General features: G+C 41.6%; 1 protein-coding gene across 15 annotated transcripts in view; it reads left to right on the forward strand.

Moving 5' to 3' along the window:
• TNRC6B (trinucleotide repeat containing adaptor 6B) overlaps positions 1-18,769 on the forward strand; it is a 258,554-nt gene that overhangs the window by 227,037 nt on the left and 12,748 nt on the right. For 11 of the 15 annotated variants that reach the window (XR_014233775.1, XR_014233776.1, XM_082352722.1 and 8 more), the window contains 6 exons: positions 7,916-8,053; positions 10,407-10,583; positions 11,913-12,059; positions 12,310-12,405; positions 15,222-15,446; positions 15,884-15,954. Coding sequence is in view for 13 of the 15 variants with exons in the window: in XM_082352722.1 (XP_082208848.1) it covers positions 7,916-8,053; positions 10,407-10,583; positions 11,913-12,059; positions 12,310-12,405; positions 15,222-15,446; positions 15,884-15,954 (854 nt within the window). In the remaining 2 variants the exon portion in view is untranslated. The other 4 variants (XM_082352720.1, XM_082352725.1, XM_082352717.1 and 1 more) reach the window with 4 other exon arrangements.

Here is an 18,769-nt window from a genome sequence, read left to right on the forward strand (position 1 = left end):
AAGTAATGAGAACTGCCTGTTGAAAATTACCTGCCAGTCACGTTCTCAGCCTGGGGGGTCGGACCTCCATTACGCTGTTTTCACAACAGCTGTGCAGGGTAGGTGACTATTTGTATCCCTCTCTTTTTCAGGTGAGATATCTGAGTTATTGATATCCTAGAGTCTCAGTGGTTTCCTGAAGCTCACCACACAGTAAATAACAGAGACAGGCCTCCACCTTCTCTGGGTCCAAAGCAGTCTTTTATTACTTGTGAGTTGCAATCAGCTCTCCTACCACCAGGAGTTTTTTCAAGCCAGTTAAATGTTTGTACCTGCTGCGACTGCTACACACATCTGAGGTTATAATCTAATAAATTATGTACAAGTTGAGGCGTTTAGCTCTCCAGATAAAATTACCTTCTCTTGAAAAAATGGGGAACTGATATTAAAATTAAAAGGCAAACTGATAAAATTCTTCTGATATTAGTATCTCATCTGATTTAAATAGAATTAGCACAAGTAAAGTTATACCTTTGACATTCATCAAGAATTTGTTGGCAGGCAAATCATAGCTCTTTCAGAACTGGGGAACATGTTGTAAGCAGAGTCCAATCAGCGAGGCAACAGTGATTTAAAAATAAAATTAAAAAATTAAAAAGGTACCACACCCCACAGTGGGTTTCTTCTCAGACTGACAACATTTAGATTTTCTTTCAGTAAAGACAACACTGTTCTTTGCAAACTCAAAAACAAGAGTTTGGGGAGACTTGAAATCCATACTCCCAGGTGACAAAGTGACCCTGGACAAATGGCCCTGCTCTCTGTGCTCTGTGAGGTGCCCACTGCCCCCTGGGGAGGCCACATCCAGAGAAGAGCAGAGAGTTCAAGGACTCCTTGATCCTGGATAGTTGTAAAGGAATTAATTTACAGATCCTCAGGTTCTACCAACTGTACTTAAAAATGATTTGCCTGAGAACTGACTTTTAAATTCAAAATAAACTTTCTTCCATATGACATAAAAGAAGGGCAGATTCTCCACCATCCCGTATCCTATTAGAGCATGCTTCTCTGAGGTTCCAGGCAAGGAGGAAGCCTCCCTTGATGACTAATGATGGTGCCATTACCCCTGGGTTTCCAGTCTTCACCTTCTGAATCGTGTCTTCTGTTACAGATGAAGCTTGACATAAGAGCCTGGGTGTGTTGGTGTGTGTTCAGTTGTTCTGAATTTAGACACTGTACATGATAGTGAAGTGGGGCAACTGTGCTTCTTTTACATCCGCTTTAGTCAAAGGGTGCGTAGTTCTTGAAAAGGAATCCAGTCGTATAAAGCAAAGAGAGCATCTGGAGGCCACAAGTGGCTTTTCCACTTGTTTTAAGAACACAGTTCTTTTCAGGCCTTCTCAGTACTCATCCTGAGGGTATGTCTTAGTTGGAAAGAAAAGCACCTTTGAACAGCTTGAGCAGTATAGTTTAGTGAGACTGACTCTTTGAAACAGACATTTTCACAGCGAATCAGGTAAAGCCTGTGGATAAACTTTTATGTGATTTCCTTTAGACTGGGTATGCACTGGTCAGTTAGTTGTTAAAAACCTAAAATCATGATGTATTTATTTCAATGACAGTCTTTATAACATCTTTACTATCTGCTGCCCCCTATTAAAATAAAATTATGTGTTGGCTACAAATCTGTTAATTTTTAGCAGTGTATACCTCTTATTTATTAAATATATAGAAAGTTTGTATCATGATGTCTTATTAGATTAATCGTGTTGTTTGTGATTATTATACTTAACTATTCCTAATGACTAAAGGATCAGAGTTCAGTATATATACATATGTACATTTACGGAAGAAATTTCATGGGTTTTTTTTTTTTAAATCATATTCCTGTTTCATAAGTAACTTAAAAATTTAGTTCTGCATTATAATCCAAATTAAGTAAGGAGGAAGAACATATTGACTTATTTACATCTGCTCACTTATTAAACAATGGATAAATTAATTTTATTAGGTCTTTATATTAATTGTGATCTGACCACTTATAATCTGCCTTACAAGATGCGTTTTGCAATTTATTTCACAGTTACAATTCTCCTTAATTCATATTACCACATTTCTTGGAATTGAAAAATTGGGACTGAAAACAAGTCTGATTTGGCTGGCTATTTTGAATAAAATCTATAGCTGTAAGATTTTGATGAAAATATAGTTAAAGCATTTACACAAGTTAAAATTTTTTCAAAAAAGATTATATGGCAAAGCTGTAATAACATGAATGAATATACATGAGTATAAATGGTGCTGAGTATAGCAAACTAAAAAAAAAGTACCTGTAGGTTAAAGACTAGCAAGAATAATTAAGTTTCTTAATAAATATTGATGAGGCCTCTACTGGTATATTTTCTCAGAATTAAAAAGTTGAATGACTTTCATGACTCCTTAATGGGTTACCCTTAGCTATTTTTGTTTCTGTTTTTTTTTAATATTTATTTATTTTTTTTGTCTGCTTCGGGTGTTCATTGTGGAGCGCAGGCTTCCCTCTAGTTGCAGCGTGCAGGCTTCTCTGTAGTTGTGGCATGAGGGTTTTCTCTTCTCTAGTTGAGGTGCGTGAGCTCAGTAGTTGTGGCACGCAGGCTTAGTTGCCCTGCAGCATGTGGGATCTTAGCTCCCTGACCAGGGATCAAACCCACATCCCCTGCATTGGAAGGCGGATTCTTTACCACTGGACCACGAGGGAAATCCCCCTAGCTGATTGTTTTTGTAAAGTAGATGGTTTCTAATTTTCTGCTTTTAGCAAAATGGAAAATATACCTAATTGAATTGTCACGTGATAATGACCTGTCTAAAAATTAGTATTTATACTAAATATATACTAAATACTAAAAGTAGTTTTAGTATTTGTTTTATTGAGTGGGGGGGAGAGGAAATATACCTAAAAAGGAATGTAAAGAAATAACTTATGTAATTACAAGGCTTCTCCTTTTTCCATCTCCTTATTTGTGTAAGATATCTTAGTGCTTTATCAAGTCTACAAAAATTTTAAAAATAGGAATAGTGTGAACTAGATCTCATTCTAGTATTAAGTCATAGTCACTCACAAATATCTGAACTAATTGAGAAGCAAAGTCGCTCATCAGGAAGGGCATGTCAAATAAAATTTTACTTTTTATGTTTAAAATTTATCAAAATATGTAATATTTCTGTGTGTGGTATATCCAGTGAAAAGTAGAGTTATGAACAGTAGAGATTATTAAAATACCAGAAGAATAACTGTATCTTTCCTGGTATTATGATGCGTCAATATCACATGTGCATGTGGACATGAATTAGAACAGTTGTATTAAAGGGGCAACTGTGGATGATTTCTTTCTTTTATAATTTATTCTTTATTATAATTATTATTTTTTTAACATCTTTATTGGAGTATAATTGCTTTACAATGGTGTGTTAGTTTCTGCTTTATAACAAAGTGAATCAGGTATACATATACATATATCCACATCTCCTCCCTCTTGCGTCTCCCTCCCACCCTCCCTATCCCACCCCTCTAGGTGGACACAAAGCACGGAGCTGATCTCCCTGTGCTATGCGGCTGCTTCCCACTAGCTATCTGTTTTACATTTGGTAGTGTATATATGTCCATGCCACTCTCTCACTTCGTCCCAGCTTACCCTTCCCCCTCCCCGTGTCCTCAAGTCCATTCTCTACGTCTGCATCTTTATTCCTGTCCTGCCCCTAGGTTCATCAGAAACATTTTTCTTCTTTTTTTTTTTTTTTTTTTTTTTTAGATTCCATATATATGTGTTAGCATACGGTATTTGTTTTTCTCTTTCTGACTTACTTCACCCTGTATGATACACTCTAGGTCCATCCACCTCACTACAAATAACTCAATTTCATTTCTTTTTATGGGTGAGTAATATTCCATTGTATATATGTGCCACATCTTCTTTATCCATTTATAATTATTTTAAAACCCCAGGAACTTGTTTTTTCAATCTGCAACCAAAGTAATAGTGGAAAATATAGAACTACGGCAAAGAGAGTGAAGGAGTGATGAATTAAGGACAAGTTAATTTGAGAGCGTTTCCTTAAGGAGGTAAGCCCTGAGACAAGTGGTAGTGATGAATAGACAACGAATTAGAGTGTGTGGCAAAGAAAGTAATTCTGGCAAGGACAGATAAGGTAGCCAAGGGCTTGTATTTGTAAGAATGGTAAGGGAGGTAAAAGGAATGTACTGGTGAAATGAGGCCCTGGAAAGGCAAGGGGCATGTCTTATCTCTGATTGTACCTTAGCTCCTAACACAGAGCCTGGCACAAATTAGGCTCTCCATAAATATTCATTGGACTGAACTAAATGACTTGTTTGATTAGAAGTTCTGTGTCAGGGAACTGGAGAATTACTGGAGGCCACTTGATGGACCGAGGAAGTTTGGTTTGATGAAATAGCAAGGACAGTCAAGTCAGTGTTTTCCTGGGTTTGGAGGTGTGATAGCTCATGAGCAGCCCCAGAGGTCACGAGTGGAGTGCCCTCTGCCTTCTGTCAATGCAGCCTCTAGAGCACAGAATTCCTTTCATCCAGATTTGTTGAACACATTCTATTCTAAAGTCAGGCCAGTCACTATGTGACGTCGAAGAAAGATACAGTTACATACAACCTTGCACTGATTTTCCTCTCATAGTTTTGGGTTTATAGATTGGACCTTTCAAGGCACCGTTATCTCTTGTGGTTTTTTGGGGGTTTTTTTTTTGTTTTTTTGCCCTCTTCAGTTTTTTTTCCTTACCACACTTTATTGTTTAGTTACGGTGCTGCCATATTGTGTTGGCATTTGATCCACAAGTTTCTAATGAGAAAGATGCCCACTTTACCTAAGGTTCAGGGGGAACTGCTCAAACTCTTTTCTCTCCTAAGATTTATAACTCTTACTAATTTTCTACATTTTATGTGTCACAGAAGAACTCTAAGCAGCTGAAATTAAATAACTTTAATTCATTGTGAGTTTTAAATTTGAGAGCAACTTTAAAGAAAATTAATATATAAGGAATGGTTTCTTATCTTACTAACCCTTACATTCTTCTTTTTAATCCCAGGTTATTTTCAAAAGCTCTTTCTCAATGATTAGAACCAAGCTTTCAGATGGCCTGGAATCCAGGCACTTTGGGCTGGTTTTCTAAGTCAAAGGTAGAGGTGTAATTTGCCCAAGGAGTAAACCCACGTAGGCCACTGAAGCTGTATCAGAGAAGGCCCTTGTTCCTTTCAGCCTCCCTGTCCTCCAGTCTCATTTCATTTTAGCCACATAGGACAAAAGTGAAAATATCTTGAACTCTTCTTTTTAAAAAAGAAGGGTTCGGGGACTTCCCTGGTGGCGCAGTGATTAAGAATCCGCCTGCCAATGCAGGGGACACGGGTTCGAGCAATGGTCCGGGAAGATCCCACATGCCGGGGAGCAACGAAGCCCGTGCGCCACAACTACTGAGCCTGCACTCTGGAGCCCGCGAGCCACAGCTACTGAAGCCCGTGCGCCTAGAGCCCGGGCTCTGCAACAAGAGAAGCCACCGCAATGAGAAGCCCGCGCACCGCAGCAAAGAGTAACCACTGCCCACCGCAACTAGAGAAGGCCTGCGCGCAGCAACGAAGACCCAACGCAGCCAAAAATAAATAAATTAATTAAAAAATAATAATAATAAATAAAATAAAAAGAAGGGTTCAATCTGAAATATTTCCAGCTCATTCCAAGGACTTCTCCCCACCCACACCCTCCAAGCAATCACTTGGACTAGTAAAGTCAGTTACAAACTGTGTGAAAGGACAGTGTTCCGTGTATTAATAGCAACATTTTAAACAGGTCAAGAAAGGTGTTAGAACTGATTTGATTTATTGTGCATTTATAAAACTATCCCTGACAAGAGAAGCACAGGGGAGAAAAATGTGACCCGGGCCCCCAGTGGGATTTGGATAGATGGAACTTGAGGGCCAATAAGACAGCACCAGATGGTAGGAGAGTAAAGTGGGTACAGCGTGGAGTCTGGCCTGGCTGGAGCTGCACGTCCACTAGGGGAAGAATAGACTCCACAGGCCACCTGAGCTGAGACGTGGTGGGAACCCTGCTGACCTCCTTGGCTGTCCATGCTTGCATGTTGTTGCCACCCTATCTATGGCTCATTCTCCTTTTTCTGTTTTTTACTCATTATTCTTCCCTTCCCCTGTTTCAGTGGTTGATTTTAGTCCTTTACTTTTTTTGAGCATCAGTTTGAAAAGTATTAAATACATTCTGACCCAAAATGGATGGTGGACCCTGTGAGGCTACATCAACAAGCCTCTCCTGTCTGGCTTTCACCTGTCCAGCCCTGTGCAGTGGGAAAATGTTACCTGCCAAAACCCTTGCTAAAAGCCTGACACCTGGCGGCACATGGCGAAGTAAACTGAATCTCTCGCCAATTGCCTATTCAAGCTATGGGGTCTTTGTCATTATATAAAAACTTTTTTCAAATTGATCTCCCAGATTCTGTCTACCCCATTCTCACACTGTCAGGTCTCTTTGTAAAATACAGGTCTAGTTATCTCTCCTCACTGGCTGAAGAATTTCATCTCCTGTCTTAGAGGGGAAAAAAAGGTCTGGACTCCTCAGCCTGATACATGAAGACCCTACACGCCACGCCACTTCATTGCTCCCCATCTCACTGCATCCTTAGGCAGCCAAGCATTGGAGTCACATTGGGCTTGTCATCATTCCCTAAACACGCCTGATTGTCACCAGTCAGAGCTTTGTACTTGGTTTCCTTGACTTACTCGCCTACCTTGCCTAGGTCCAGGATCAGTGTCCCTCTGCAAAGCCTTTCCTCCGCCAGAGACCCTGCCACAACTTAATAGCTGCTGTTACACCAGGTTGGGGTTTTGTTTTGTTTTGTTTTTAAATTTATTTATTTATTTATTTATTTATTTATTTATTTATTTATTTATGGCTGCACTGGGTCTTCATTGCAGTGCACGGGCTTCTCGTTGCGGTAGCTTCTCTTGTTGCGGAGCATGGGCTCTAGGCGCACAGGGTTCAGTAGTTGTGGCGCACGGGCTCAGTAGTTGTGGCTTGTGGGCACTAGAGCTCAGACTCACTAGTTGTGGCGCATGGGCTTAGTTGCTCCGCGGCACGTGGGATCTTCCCAGGCCAGGGCTCGAACCTGTGTCTCTTGCATTGGCAGAGAGATTCTTAACCACTGCGCCACCAGGGAAGCCCTGGGTTTTTATTTTTAATAAATTTATTTATTTATTTACTTATTTATTTATTTATTTATGGCTGCATTGGGCCTTCATTGCTGTGCATGGGCTTTCTCTAGTTGCGGCGAGCGGGGGCTACTCTTAGTTGCGGTGTGTGGGCTTCTCATTGCGGTGGCTTCTCTTGTTGCAGCGCACAGGCTCTAAGCGCATGGGCTTCAGTAGTTGTGGCACGCGGGCTCTAGAGCGCAGGCTCAGTAGTTGTGGAGCACGGGCTTCGTTGCTCCGCGGCATGTGGGATCTTCCTGGACCAGAGCTCGAACCCCTGTCCCCTGCATTGACAGGTGGATTCTTAACCACGGCGCCACAAGGGAAGCGCCCACCATGTTGGTTTGACGTGTAGACGTCTCCATCTCAGTTGGAGAATTGCTGGCCCCACGTTCTGTTTGACACAGATGGATAAGTGAATGCACACATGCACTGAGATGGTCTTAATGAGATGGCAGTCATACATGTTTTCATACCTGAACAGAGTCGTCACTTTTTTAGCAAGCAGGAGCCAGGATCAGCATTTTGAATCAAAATATCTGTTTCTGAGTAAAGAAAACTTGATGTGAATTGGTCTTTAAGTGACAAATGAAGCTATTCATGGGTTCTGCCTCAGAACTCTTGGTTACTGATACTAGAAACTTATAAAAAGACGTAAAATTTGGTTCTCCATTTTAGGCTTCAGCTCTGGCGGCATGGACTACGGCATGGTTGGTGGGAAGGAGGCTGGAACAGAGTCTCGCTTTAAACAGTGGACCTCCATGATGGAGGGACTGCCCTCTGTAGCCACACAGGAAGCCAATATGCACAAAAATGGTAAGAGCAAACAAAGCTTCGTGACTTGGAGCTGTTCCGACTCTCAGCAGGCCTTGACGAAGTGGCCTATAAACTTACTTTGAAGCACAGATCTATTTTAGCTTTTTCCTAATGAGTCTCTTGATTTTTTTCCCCCCAATCCTATGATCACCTAGGAGAGGAAGATTGGGGTTGTGTGTATTTCAAATTATAAGAAACTTAAATGCTAGTTCCACTTAAGGGGAGCAAAATTTCCCACCTGCAATGGGATTGAGAGCAGTAGCAGTGAACTTGAGCTCCCCTTAGGTTAAAACCCTAATAAATTGGCTGAGAGAACAGAATCCGTTTTTGGAGCTACAAGAGAGAGATCATAACAAATATATATCATGATGATTGTTTGAGCTCTTTGATCTCCAAAAGATGACTAATAGATCAATACATGAGGTTTGAACTTTCCACAAAGCTTTCTTGTTCTTTATGAATTACAGTGTCTGCAAGACAGCAGTTGAGGGCATTGTAATTGTAGGCTTTGGTTGTGAATGTGGGTCAGCTCTTCCATCTCTGTAATTCTCTGTAAGAGCATCTCCATTTCCCTGTGAAATGGATAAAAGGTCTTAGGACCTTCCTTCAGCCTTTGTTTCAATGCTTGTTTCATTTGACAGTAATTTACTTGGGCTCGGCTGTATCCATGAGAACCAGGTTGTAAATAGGGGTCGGACGGGCTCCTGCAGGGGCTTCCTGGCAGCCTCAGCCCCATCCGTCTGGAGCCTTTCAGGGTTCCTTTATAAACCCCTCTTTCATGTGCCCGTCCGGTAGGCTGGTGAAGTGGCCACGTGAAGTTCTCTGCCTGCTGTCCCTAAGCATTATCATTTGATTTCATGCTACAAAATCAAGAATGATTTATTGAAATTATCAAATCTGTTTCTGGACTGAATAATCTAAGCTCAGCATCTATAGCTTTGGACACTTAGGCTGCCTCCTTAGGCTGATGATTCATTAAGTCCCCTTGTCCCCAAAGACATGATAGGTGTATGATTATAAATGCACAGTGGCACGTGAGAAGCTATCTTACAGGTAGAATACTCGCTTGCCTTTTTAGAGCTTATAGGTAATGTTTTCCCATTTCCTTAGCAATCCCCAAGGTAATTGAGCTATTCATTTCCTACTACTTCACTACTATGTGCCCTTGAGTCAAATTCCTGTCAGTGGCTCCAGAAAAGCGAATGACTTCTCTTAGCTGAGCGTGGAGACAGTTTTAATAATACTTGTGCTAGGCCAAACCAAACAGATTATTTTCATCGATATTTACACAAATATTTTATTTTCATTTTTTTTACTTTTTGGCTATGGCGTGCGGAATGCAAGATCTTAGTTCCCCGACTAGAGATTGAACCCGTGCCCCCTGCAGTGGAAGCATTAAGTCTTAACCACTGGACCACCAGGGAAGTCCCTACACAAATATTTTAATACATTACCCTGGAAGTAATTTTATCTGTTCATAAACAGCATCCTAAGAGTAGATCAGGTAACACAATACAGCATGTAAAATTCATTTGAAAGATAAGTAGAATGGTATCTCACAGAGGTCAAAATTTTCATTTAAAGTAAAGTTCATTTTTTGTTAGTTTAAGGGAATTATTAAGCTTTTAATATTTTTCCTGCCTCCCAGCATATAAAATGCATGAAGGGGGCACCAACAAAACTGCTGAAATACTCTCGGGACAGCAGTTTTACAAAGGATTTGCTGTTCTTCATGTGTGGAGCCGTGGATCTCAGAGCTGCAGAGTTCACTGCTGGCCCTGTGCTGGCAGAGACCCTCGGCGGCGGCGGCAAGAATGCTGTCTCATTGCTTTGGAATTTAAAGCAATTGCAGATGCCTTTCTCTCCAGCGAACTCCCTCTGTTTACTCTGCTTCTTCCAGCTAAACTAGGCCTGATCAGCACTTAAAGACTTGGGTGGGTTGGTGTCAGTAGAAATGTAATTAAAAACCCTTTTATGTGCCGCAAATTGTTGAGTATTTTTCCTATTCCTCACCCCTAGGTCATTAGTGTAAAAACTGGGGGGATGATGGTACGATTCGTAGTTGATGAAAGTTTTGTTAACTTCATAAGACCCTGGAATTTTAAAATTGAACAGGACGTTCAGGACTGAGAACAGCGCTGTGTGCGTAAGTGCAGACTGAGAGGCTGAAAGGAGAGATGAGTCGTCATGATCATCCTGCTCCCTAATTAGGCGGTGGCTTTCAAGTGGGACCTCGGATTCCAGGACTCTTCTTACTGCATCCTGTGTTTGAGTTCCTCTAAATGAAAGCGCAACAAGTTCTGTTCATAGGAGTCCTTTCTGGTGTGAATTAGTTACCTCTCTCTTTTCTCAGGCGCTATAGTGGCCCCTGGTAAGACCCGAGGAGGGTCACCATACAACCAGTTTGATATCATCCCGGGTGACACACTGGGTGGCCATACGGGTCCTGCTGGTGATAGCTGGTTACCTGCCAAATCTCCACCAACAAATAAAATCGGAAGTAAATCCAGCAATGCCAGTTGGCCTCCAGGTATTGTACAGGAAATGTTTTTTCTGGGATATCATTTTTTTTTTATAATTGTTAATATCAGGTTCTGAACAGATTACTTCTGACACTCCCTTTACTAAGGCATTCACTTTGATTTTTTTTCATTCAGTAATTATTGTCTGATAAAAGCAGGGAAGAATTTGCTGTGGGAAGATAGCAAATTTTCATTAGAGGGGGTCTCTGCTCTGTAGAGTTCAGTCAGGAACATAGGTGTGAATGCTGATCACCTACAAGGCAAGTTACTGTGTGGTAAATACTGCACAGGCACAGATAGGCCAAAAGAAGTCCGTGGAGTGCAGCCTGGGAGTAAAAGAAGGTGACCTTGGAGCCGGGACTTGGCATTCATCCATGCAAAGGATGCCTTGTAACGTGGGTTCTTCTGAAATGTCCAGTGAATTGATTAGTTTATTCACGGAGCAAGTATTTATTATCAGGTTCTAGGTACGCAGTAGTGAGTGCAGTGAGACTATTTGCTATTTGTTTTCTCTTTTTATTCTGATACAAGTAATCTATATTCATTGTAGAAAAAACTTTTAATTTATTAAAGCAAAATTAAAAACAAGAAGTTTGGTATATGTCCTTCTAAACCTCTTTCTATACGGGTGTATTTGAGCTATGAATATGTATAGTTTCTAGTATAGTGCATATTCATATGTACTACATACTGTTCTTCCTCATCATGATTAGGAAAATAAAAGTTTAATATAGCTTTAAATATGATTTAAATTAACTGATAAAAAATTGTAAACACTTAAATATTTTCTAGGCTTTCTCATGATAAGCCAAATTATTCCTGCTGGTTGTCCCTGGACATTCCACGTGGTAGTGGTCATATGTGTTTTCTTTTGTGCATCTGAGCCAATTTCCAGTGAGATAAGTGGGAGAAATATCTCCTCTCCAACTCAGATTTTCTCCCAGTTTTTGTCCTAGATGCCTCACAGTTGTCATGAGACCACACTACTGTATCCTGCCTCCCTGCCCTCAGGCCTGAACTTCCCTGGGAGCAGGAAGAGCAGGAGCAGGGCCTGGGGCCAGACCTTAAGGGTCTGTGGCATCAAGTTCCCAAGCAGAGAGAGAAGGTCGACATGTCGGGATAGCACAGGAGTGCTGCTGGCAAAGTATATGTTCAGGCCGACTTTTTTTTTTTTTTTTTTTTTTTTTTTTTTTTTTTTAATTTTGTGATGAAAATCTGAGCTCAAATAGATTCAGAAGTTAGACTTTTCACAGATCTATTTCTTGTATCAAAAAATAACTTTACCACGTTTTGAACAACTTCCTACCTCTATCCAACATTTGTTCTCCTTATCTCAGAATTCCAACCAGGAGTGCCATGGAAAGGTATCCAAAACATTGACCCTGAATCTGACCCCTATGTCACCCCAGGAAGTGTGCTGGGGGGTACAGCCACATCTCCCATTGTAGATACTGACCACCAACTTCTGCGGGATAACACCACAGGTAAATAAGTGAAACACCCCTCGTGTTTATTCAGCACCCAGTATTTTCATGTTTGGCAGGCTGTGGCTTCATTTGTACTTGCTGGTATCTCACCAGAAAACATAGGAATATGTAGCTTTTCACATTTAGTTTTTAGATATAGTTTGTCCTTCCTCTTATTAAAGGTTAAATAAAATACTTCAAGATTTCACTAGTTACGCTGACATTTATCTGCACTGTTTTCATTTCGTTCTTCATTCGTCATCCAAAGGGTCTAATTCTTCCCTCAACACCTCGCTGCCTTCACCTGGTGCCTGGCCCTACAGTGCCTCTGACAACTCCTTCAGCAACGTTCATAGCACTTCAGGTACGCGTGTGACCCAGTTCTGCCCCTTCGCTAGCGCTTTCCTGTCTGGCTGCCTTCTACAAAGGAAATTGGCGTTTATTTCTTAAGGAATAAATACCTCTATAGCAGTTGACCAGCATAGGTCAGGGTGGATGGAGACCCACCTCTTGTATTGGCTGCGTCCTTGGGGAACTTGCAGTCTCAACAGAGGCAGGGTGAGACAAATACAGCTTTAGGACCAAGGCAGATGGTGACATAATTACAGGGAGCTATGGGTGTTGAGAGGGCAGAGGTTATATCCTGATGACACAAGTGCTTTTCTTTTAACCAGTCTGCCAAGAAAATCAGGGGCCGTGGGAAGAACCAGTTAAGTCCAGGTTGTTATTCCTAAGGCAGCCAATTAGAGCTTGCTTTTCTCTAAAAATTCTTCCACTTACAGACAAAGGCTAAGGGCAGATGGCCAAGGGGAAAAAAAGAGGACCTTGGTTAATTCTACCAACAACATTTGTTGAGTTCCGTGTGTGTGTGTGTGTGTGTGTGTGTGTGTGTTTAAGACAATAGGGAATGGAAAACCTATTGGTTATAACAGAGCCTTTGAAGTCACTTACTTAGCATAACACCTTATAGATTGGTAGACCAATCATTAGTAATTGGCACCTTGGTTTTGCAAAAGTTGGACCTTAAGCCATTAAAGTCATTAAGGCTTCTGACGTTTATGCAGGCAAATGCAAATAAAACAAATCCTTAGCTACCTACTAAGGCACTGCGGGTTAATGACCTTACAGATTGTCTTCTTTTCCTTTCCACCTCTGTCATATCAACAGTGCAACAGTGCAACAGTAACCTCTCAGGACCAGGCAGCATGCTAAGCCTTCAGCGTGAATTCTTATCTTACCTTCACCAAAGTCTGTGGGGGAGGTCCCGCTATTATCCCCATTTTGTAGATGAAGAAACTGAGGTTCAAAGAGCTGATAGAATTTGCCTCAGGTCCGAGTGAGTGTGTAAAGGAGCCAACTCCATATTCCATGTTTCTAAACACCACCCTACATTATGCTTTTATAGGACTTCTACCATTTTTTTTTTATTTTTTTTTTTTTTTTTTGGCTACACTGCATGGCATGTGGGATCTTAGTTCCCCGACCAGGGATTGAACCCATGCCCCCTGCACTGGAAGTGCACAGTCTTAACCACTGGACTGCCAGGGAAGTCCCCTAGGGCTTCTACCTTTACATGTAAAAACTCATTTTCACCTCTTTTATTCCTGTAACTGCCCATGCCTCTGTTTTAACTATTTTATCTTTCGTTTACAAGCGGTCACCTGAGAGATGACTCAAGCATCACCCTTGTTTAAAACTGAATGTGTACATTTCCAACCCTCACCCTCACAAATTTTCTTTTTTTAATTAATTAATTTATTTATTTGTGGCTGTGTTGGGTCTTCGTTGCTGTGCGCTGGCTTTCTCTAGTTGCGGTGAGCGGGGGCTACTCTTCGTTGTGGTGCACGGGCTTCTCGTTGCGGTGGCTTCTCTTGTTGTGGAGCACAGGCTCTAGGTGCGCGGGCTCAGTAGTTGTGGCTCGCGGGCTCTAGAGCGCCAGCTCAGTAGTTGTGGCGCACGGGCTCAACTTCTCTGTGGCATGTGGGATCTTCCCGGGGCAGGGCTCGAACCCGTGTCCCCTGCATTGGCAGGCGGACTCTTAACCACTGCGCCACCAGGGAAGCCCTGTCTTTCTTTCTTAACGAACTCTTTTTCTTAGTGGTGCTGCTGTGCATCACTTAGTCGCAGCATCTCAGTCTTCCCTCTCGCCTCTTCCTCACTCTTTCCTGTCTCCCTCGCTTGCTGGATCCAGCCAGTGATGACGTCTCCCAAGTGGTTTCTTCTCTCTCAGATCCATTTCTTCTCTTCCATTCTCTTTGCTGTCATCCACATTTTGGCCCTAGTTTAAACACTACCTGCTAAATCTACTGCAAAAACTCCTGATAGCATCTGAAACTGCCCCCAGCGGACCTTTATGGCCTCCTTTACCTCTCTGCTACTGTGAAATGTTGTTCGGCCAAAATTGGGGAGAAACATATTTGGTACAAAGAGAGTTTAAGTTGAAGCTCGGTTTCTATTTCCCTGTCTTGCTGAGCCGTCCATTTATATCAATCCTTCAAGACTTGTCTTGGCAAAGTCGTTGCTGACAGCCCAGCGTTGTCATTTTCCTCCGTGTATTGAACATATATGATGTTGCCTGGGTTACCAATTCTGTTGTTCATCTTTTCTGTTTTCCCGTCTGAACTTGAAGTTCTTGGGAACAACTGTTTATATTATCCATAGCACTGATTTAGCACCTTAAAAGCAGAGTAAGCCCTTAGTGAATATTTGTTGATTATATTTTAAAAATCTGTTTGAATGTTATCTAGTATTCTGGATCAAGAAAAGTTTAATTTTTAATGTACTTTCCATTCAATCAGCAAGTATTTATAGAATAAATACTTTAGTTCTGCCTGGGTTCACATTCTACTATATCTGTAAGACTAATGACTTTAAGAAGACTTTCCTTGAATTTATCTTCCTTTTCAGGTTGTGTTTAGCTAAGAAAGCAGTAGAGAATTAGTTATCTTACTAACTCTTTAGTTCATGTGTTAATTTGTCAATTCAGAGTAAGAGTCATTGAAAATTTATATTTGATAAGCTCAGAGAACAGAATTATTTTGTACTGCTCCTCTTAAATTGTGCCCTTAATATTTTTAGAATTTAAACACGTTATGTATTTGTGTGTGCGTGCGTATGTGTATTTGTTAACAAAAGTGACCTGTCTAACCTAATTTCCTCCTTAATTTTCTCTTCTTACAGCAAAGTTCCCTGATTACAAATCGACATGGTCCCCAGATCCCATAGGACACAACCCCACTCATCTCTCCAACAAGATGTGGAAAAACCATATTTCCTCAAGGAACACTACACCGCTGCCCCGCCCGCCTCCCGGTCTGACCAACCCCAAGCCGTCATCTCCCTGGAGCAGCACAGCACCCCGCTCAGTCAGGGGGTGGGGGACGCAGGACTCGCGGCTTGCCTCTGGTGAGAAGGATCTGCCTAAAGGAGCGTCACTGTTCCAACCCGAGGGGCTTCTGTTCACACAAATGTTGAAGACACGATGAACTCAGAGGAAATCATGGTTGTTGGGTAGAGGAAAAAGTATCTCTTGAGTGGAGAATTGAAGTCAGCATAAGGCAGAGGGACCCAAGAACTCCCGAGGTACTGACGGAGTAAAGATGAGAACCCTGGGAGGACAACGTTGTCTTGCAAATAAGGCGCAAGAGCGCATAGGATCAAGGTCTAGGAGAAGAGAACTGGCTATTCAGTGACAGGATAAAGGAGGTCAGAGTGAGGCAGAAGGAGAAGATGATTTATAAAAGGAGAGAGGAACCCTGTGGGCTGTTTGAAAATGTGTCTCACGCGTGGCTATCTTAATTTTTTGATCGTTCTTCCTGATCTTTTTTTCTGGTTGCTTCCAGCCTCCACCTGGAGTGATGGTGGTTCAGTTCGTCCTAGTTACTGGCTGGTTCTTCACAATCTCACTCCACAGGTAACCGCGCTTTCTTGGGATTTTCTGGATGGGACTTGATTGTATTACGAGAGGGAAAGTCCGAGGTGTGTGGGGCTAGCAGAGAGGAGAGCTCGTTTATTTCCTGGTCACCACAGAGAGGTCCCGCCTGCAGGGGTGAGTCTCCCCAGCTAAGGCCCGAAGCCTACTTCTGAAGCTGGGGGGATGCTGGACACCCAGCTTCACGCCTGCCTTCATGGTGATGTTGACACGTGTAGTTTATAAATAGTGAGCATGGGGTGGTGATGTGGTGAATTCTGTTTAGCAGAGATAACTTGCTGTGTGGATCTGCCTGTCAGAATCTGGAACCAAGCAAAAAAGTTACCTGTTTTTGTGTTACTCATTCAACGAGACTTGTGGCTCACTGGTAACCATTTTTATGCTTCATTCATACACAATTAACCATCCATCTCTGCAGTGGAAGGAATGTGTGGATTTTGTGACTTAAATGCCGTATGTGTGAATTTCTGTCTGTTAATTTAATTTTCATTTCCTGTCTGTTCTCTTCTTCTCTGTAGATGGCATTACTGATTTGCTCTCATCAGAACGTGCTCTCTGGGTTGTTGTTACAGTGGTGGGGTTTCATTTGCACCAAACCTCCCTCCCTTCCGCTTGAGTTGCCTGATAACTGACGTATTTGCAGCAACATACATGGAGCACTCAAATGAGGTTAAATGAACCCATGGAAACTGAGCCCAGGGCCTTCATTTGGGCTTGACAGCACAACCTTTACAACACCTTGTTAAAAAGGAATCAATTATACCTCCCTCCCTTTGACACAGAGAGTAAATTGTCTGGCATTTAATTCATAAGTGGATTCATGCACACTTTACTAAGCCAGCATTTTCCAGAGTGTTCCCATGGGATATTAATAGGTCTCTGGCCTAATATGTTTGTAATACATACTTGATTAAACAAAATTAAGCTGGTGCCTTCATTATGAGGCTTCTTAGACCCTTTACTATGCTTTAACATGTATTATGATCCTCTGTGGGGAAATACAGAGTCTCCTAAATTTATTTGCCTAGTGAACCTTTTTGTGGGGAGTAAATCTGGGGCTCGTATTTCAGGGTTCGTGTTGAGATGGACAGTTTTCTAAATACAGTTAACATGAGGAACTGTCTGGAACGGCTCTTAATCTCCATATCTAATCAACTCAGCTGAAAGCCCTGGGTTATTTATTTAGCGAAGAGTTGACTGAAGTATAGACGTTTTATATAACCATCCTCAAAATATGCCTCATTATTTCTAAGTTGTCACAGTGCTGTGGGTGTAATATGGTTAGGATGAGAGAAGCAGTGTTGAAAGGAGCCTGTATTATCATATGAAACATAGTAAAGGTACAGACTACTATGGATAAGATAAATAAGCTACAAGGCTATATTGTACAACACAGGGAATATAGCCAATGTTTTATAACTATAAATGGAGTATAATCTATAAAAATGTTATACACTTGAAACTAATGTAATATTGTAAATCAACTATACCTCAATTAAATTTTTTTAATTTAAAAGTAAATAAATAAAATGAAAAAATAGTAATTACATTTGTATATGTATATAAATGAATATAGGCAGGCTTCCCTGGTGGTGCAGTGGTTAAGAATCCGCCTGCCAATGCAGGGAACACGGGTTCGATCCCTGGTCCGGGAAGATCCCACATGCCACGGAGCAACTAAGCCCATGCGCCACAACTACGGAGCCTGTGCTCTAGAGCTCGCGAGCCACAGCTACTGAGCCCGCGTGCCACACCTACTGAAGCCCGCGCACCTAGAGCCCGTGCTCCGCAACAAGAGAAGCCACCAAAATGAGAAGCCCACGTACCACAACGAAGAGTAGCCCCCGCTCGTCTCAACTAGAGAAAGCCCGCGCACAGCAACAACGAAGACCCAACACAGCCATAAATAAATAAATAAATAAATTTATTTTTTTAAAAAATGAATATAGGGATTGGCTGTGTTTGTGTTAGAAAGAATTGATTCATTTAAAAATCAAAATGACCTAATAGCAGACATCTCACTAATCTCAATCATAGCTTAAAAGGAGGTTATAAGGCCACATTTTTTGGGGACCTGGATAAATTTACTTGTCATCACCTACCATTTATTTATAGGGCATCTATCCTAAAAAAGTCACTTGTGGTATATACTAACATGCTTATATAGTCAATTGTCATTTATAAAACAATGCTAAGAGCTTTTGTCCCATCATTTTCTGTAAAGAATTATGGTGAAACTGCCAGTTTTCATCCTGTAGGGTTTCCATGGTAAAACCACAGAATGTTTCCACTGCTGCTGCCAGTAGCACAACTTTTTAAGGCTATTCCAGTAGTAATCTGTTTCCCTTCCCAAAAAATGAACTGAAATGTTGCACTGAGCAGCTTCAATAAACCTAGTAAAGTTCTTGATACAACTAAATCGGAGGGAATAAAGAGATTTGTTCTCTAAGTCATAGGTGAGGAAGGGCAATTGTCCCTAATCACTGAACACCCTAATGCTGAGAGTCTGAGTAGGGTGAGCAGCTATAAAAAAAACCATTGGTCACGTTGGCTGAGGGCAGCAGAAGGCACAGAGAAGTAGGTAGAAGTAGAGTCTCTCCTTGAGATGGCGAGAGTAGGAGTAAAGAGACGTCAGAATAGTCTGAGCTGGGTCAACCGTCGGCATTCTAAATCGTCAGATGGTTAGCAGTGCCTTTCTTGTTCGTGTCTTTTTTCTGTAGCTTTTTGTGAGATTGGAAGAATGTTACATTAGTAATCATGCTCAGAACTTTGCATGTTCTCTTACATTCTTATTTGG

The sequence above is a fragment of the Balaenoptera borealis genome, assembly GCF_965194805.1.
Source record: "Balaenoptera borealis genome assembly, chromosome: 13".
Taxonomy (NCBI): Eukaryota; Metazoa; Chordata; class Mammalia; order Artiodactyla; family Balaenopteridae; genus Balaenoptera; species Balaenoptera borealis.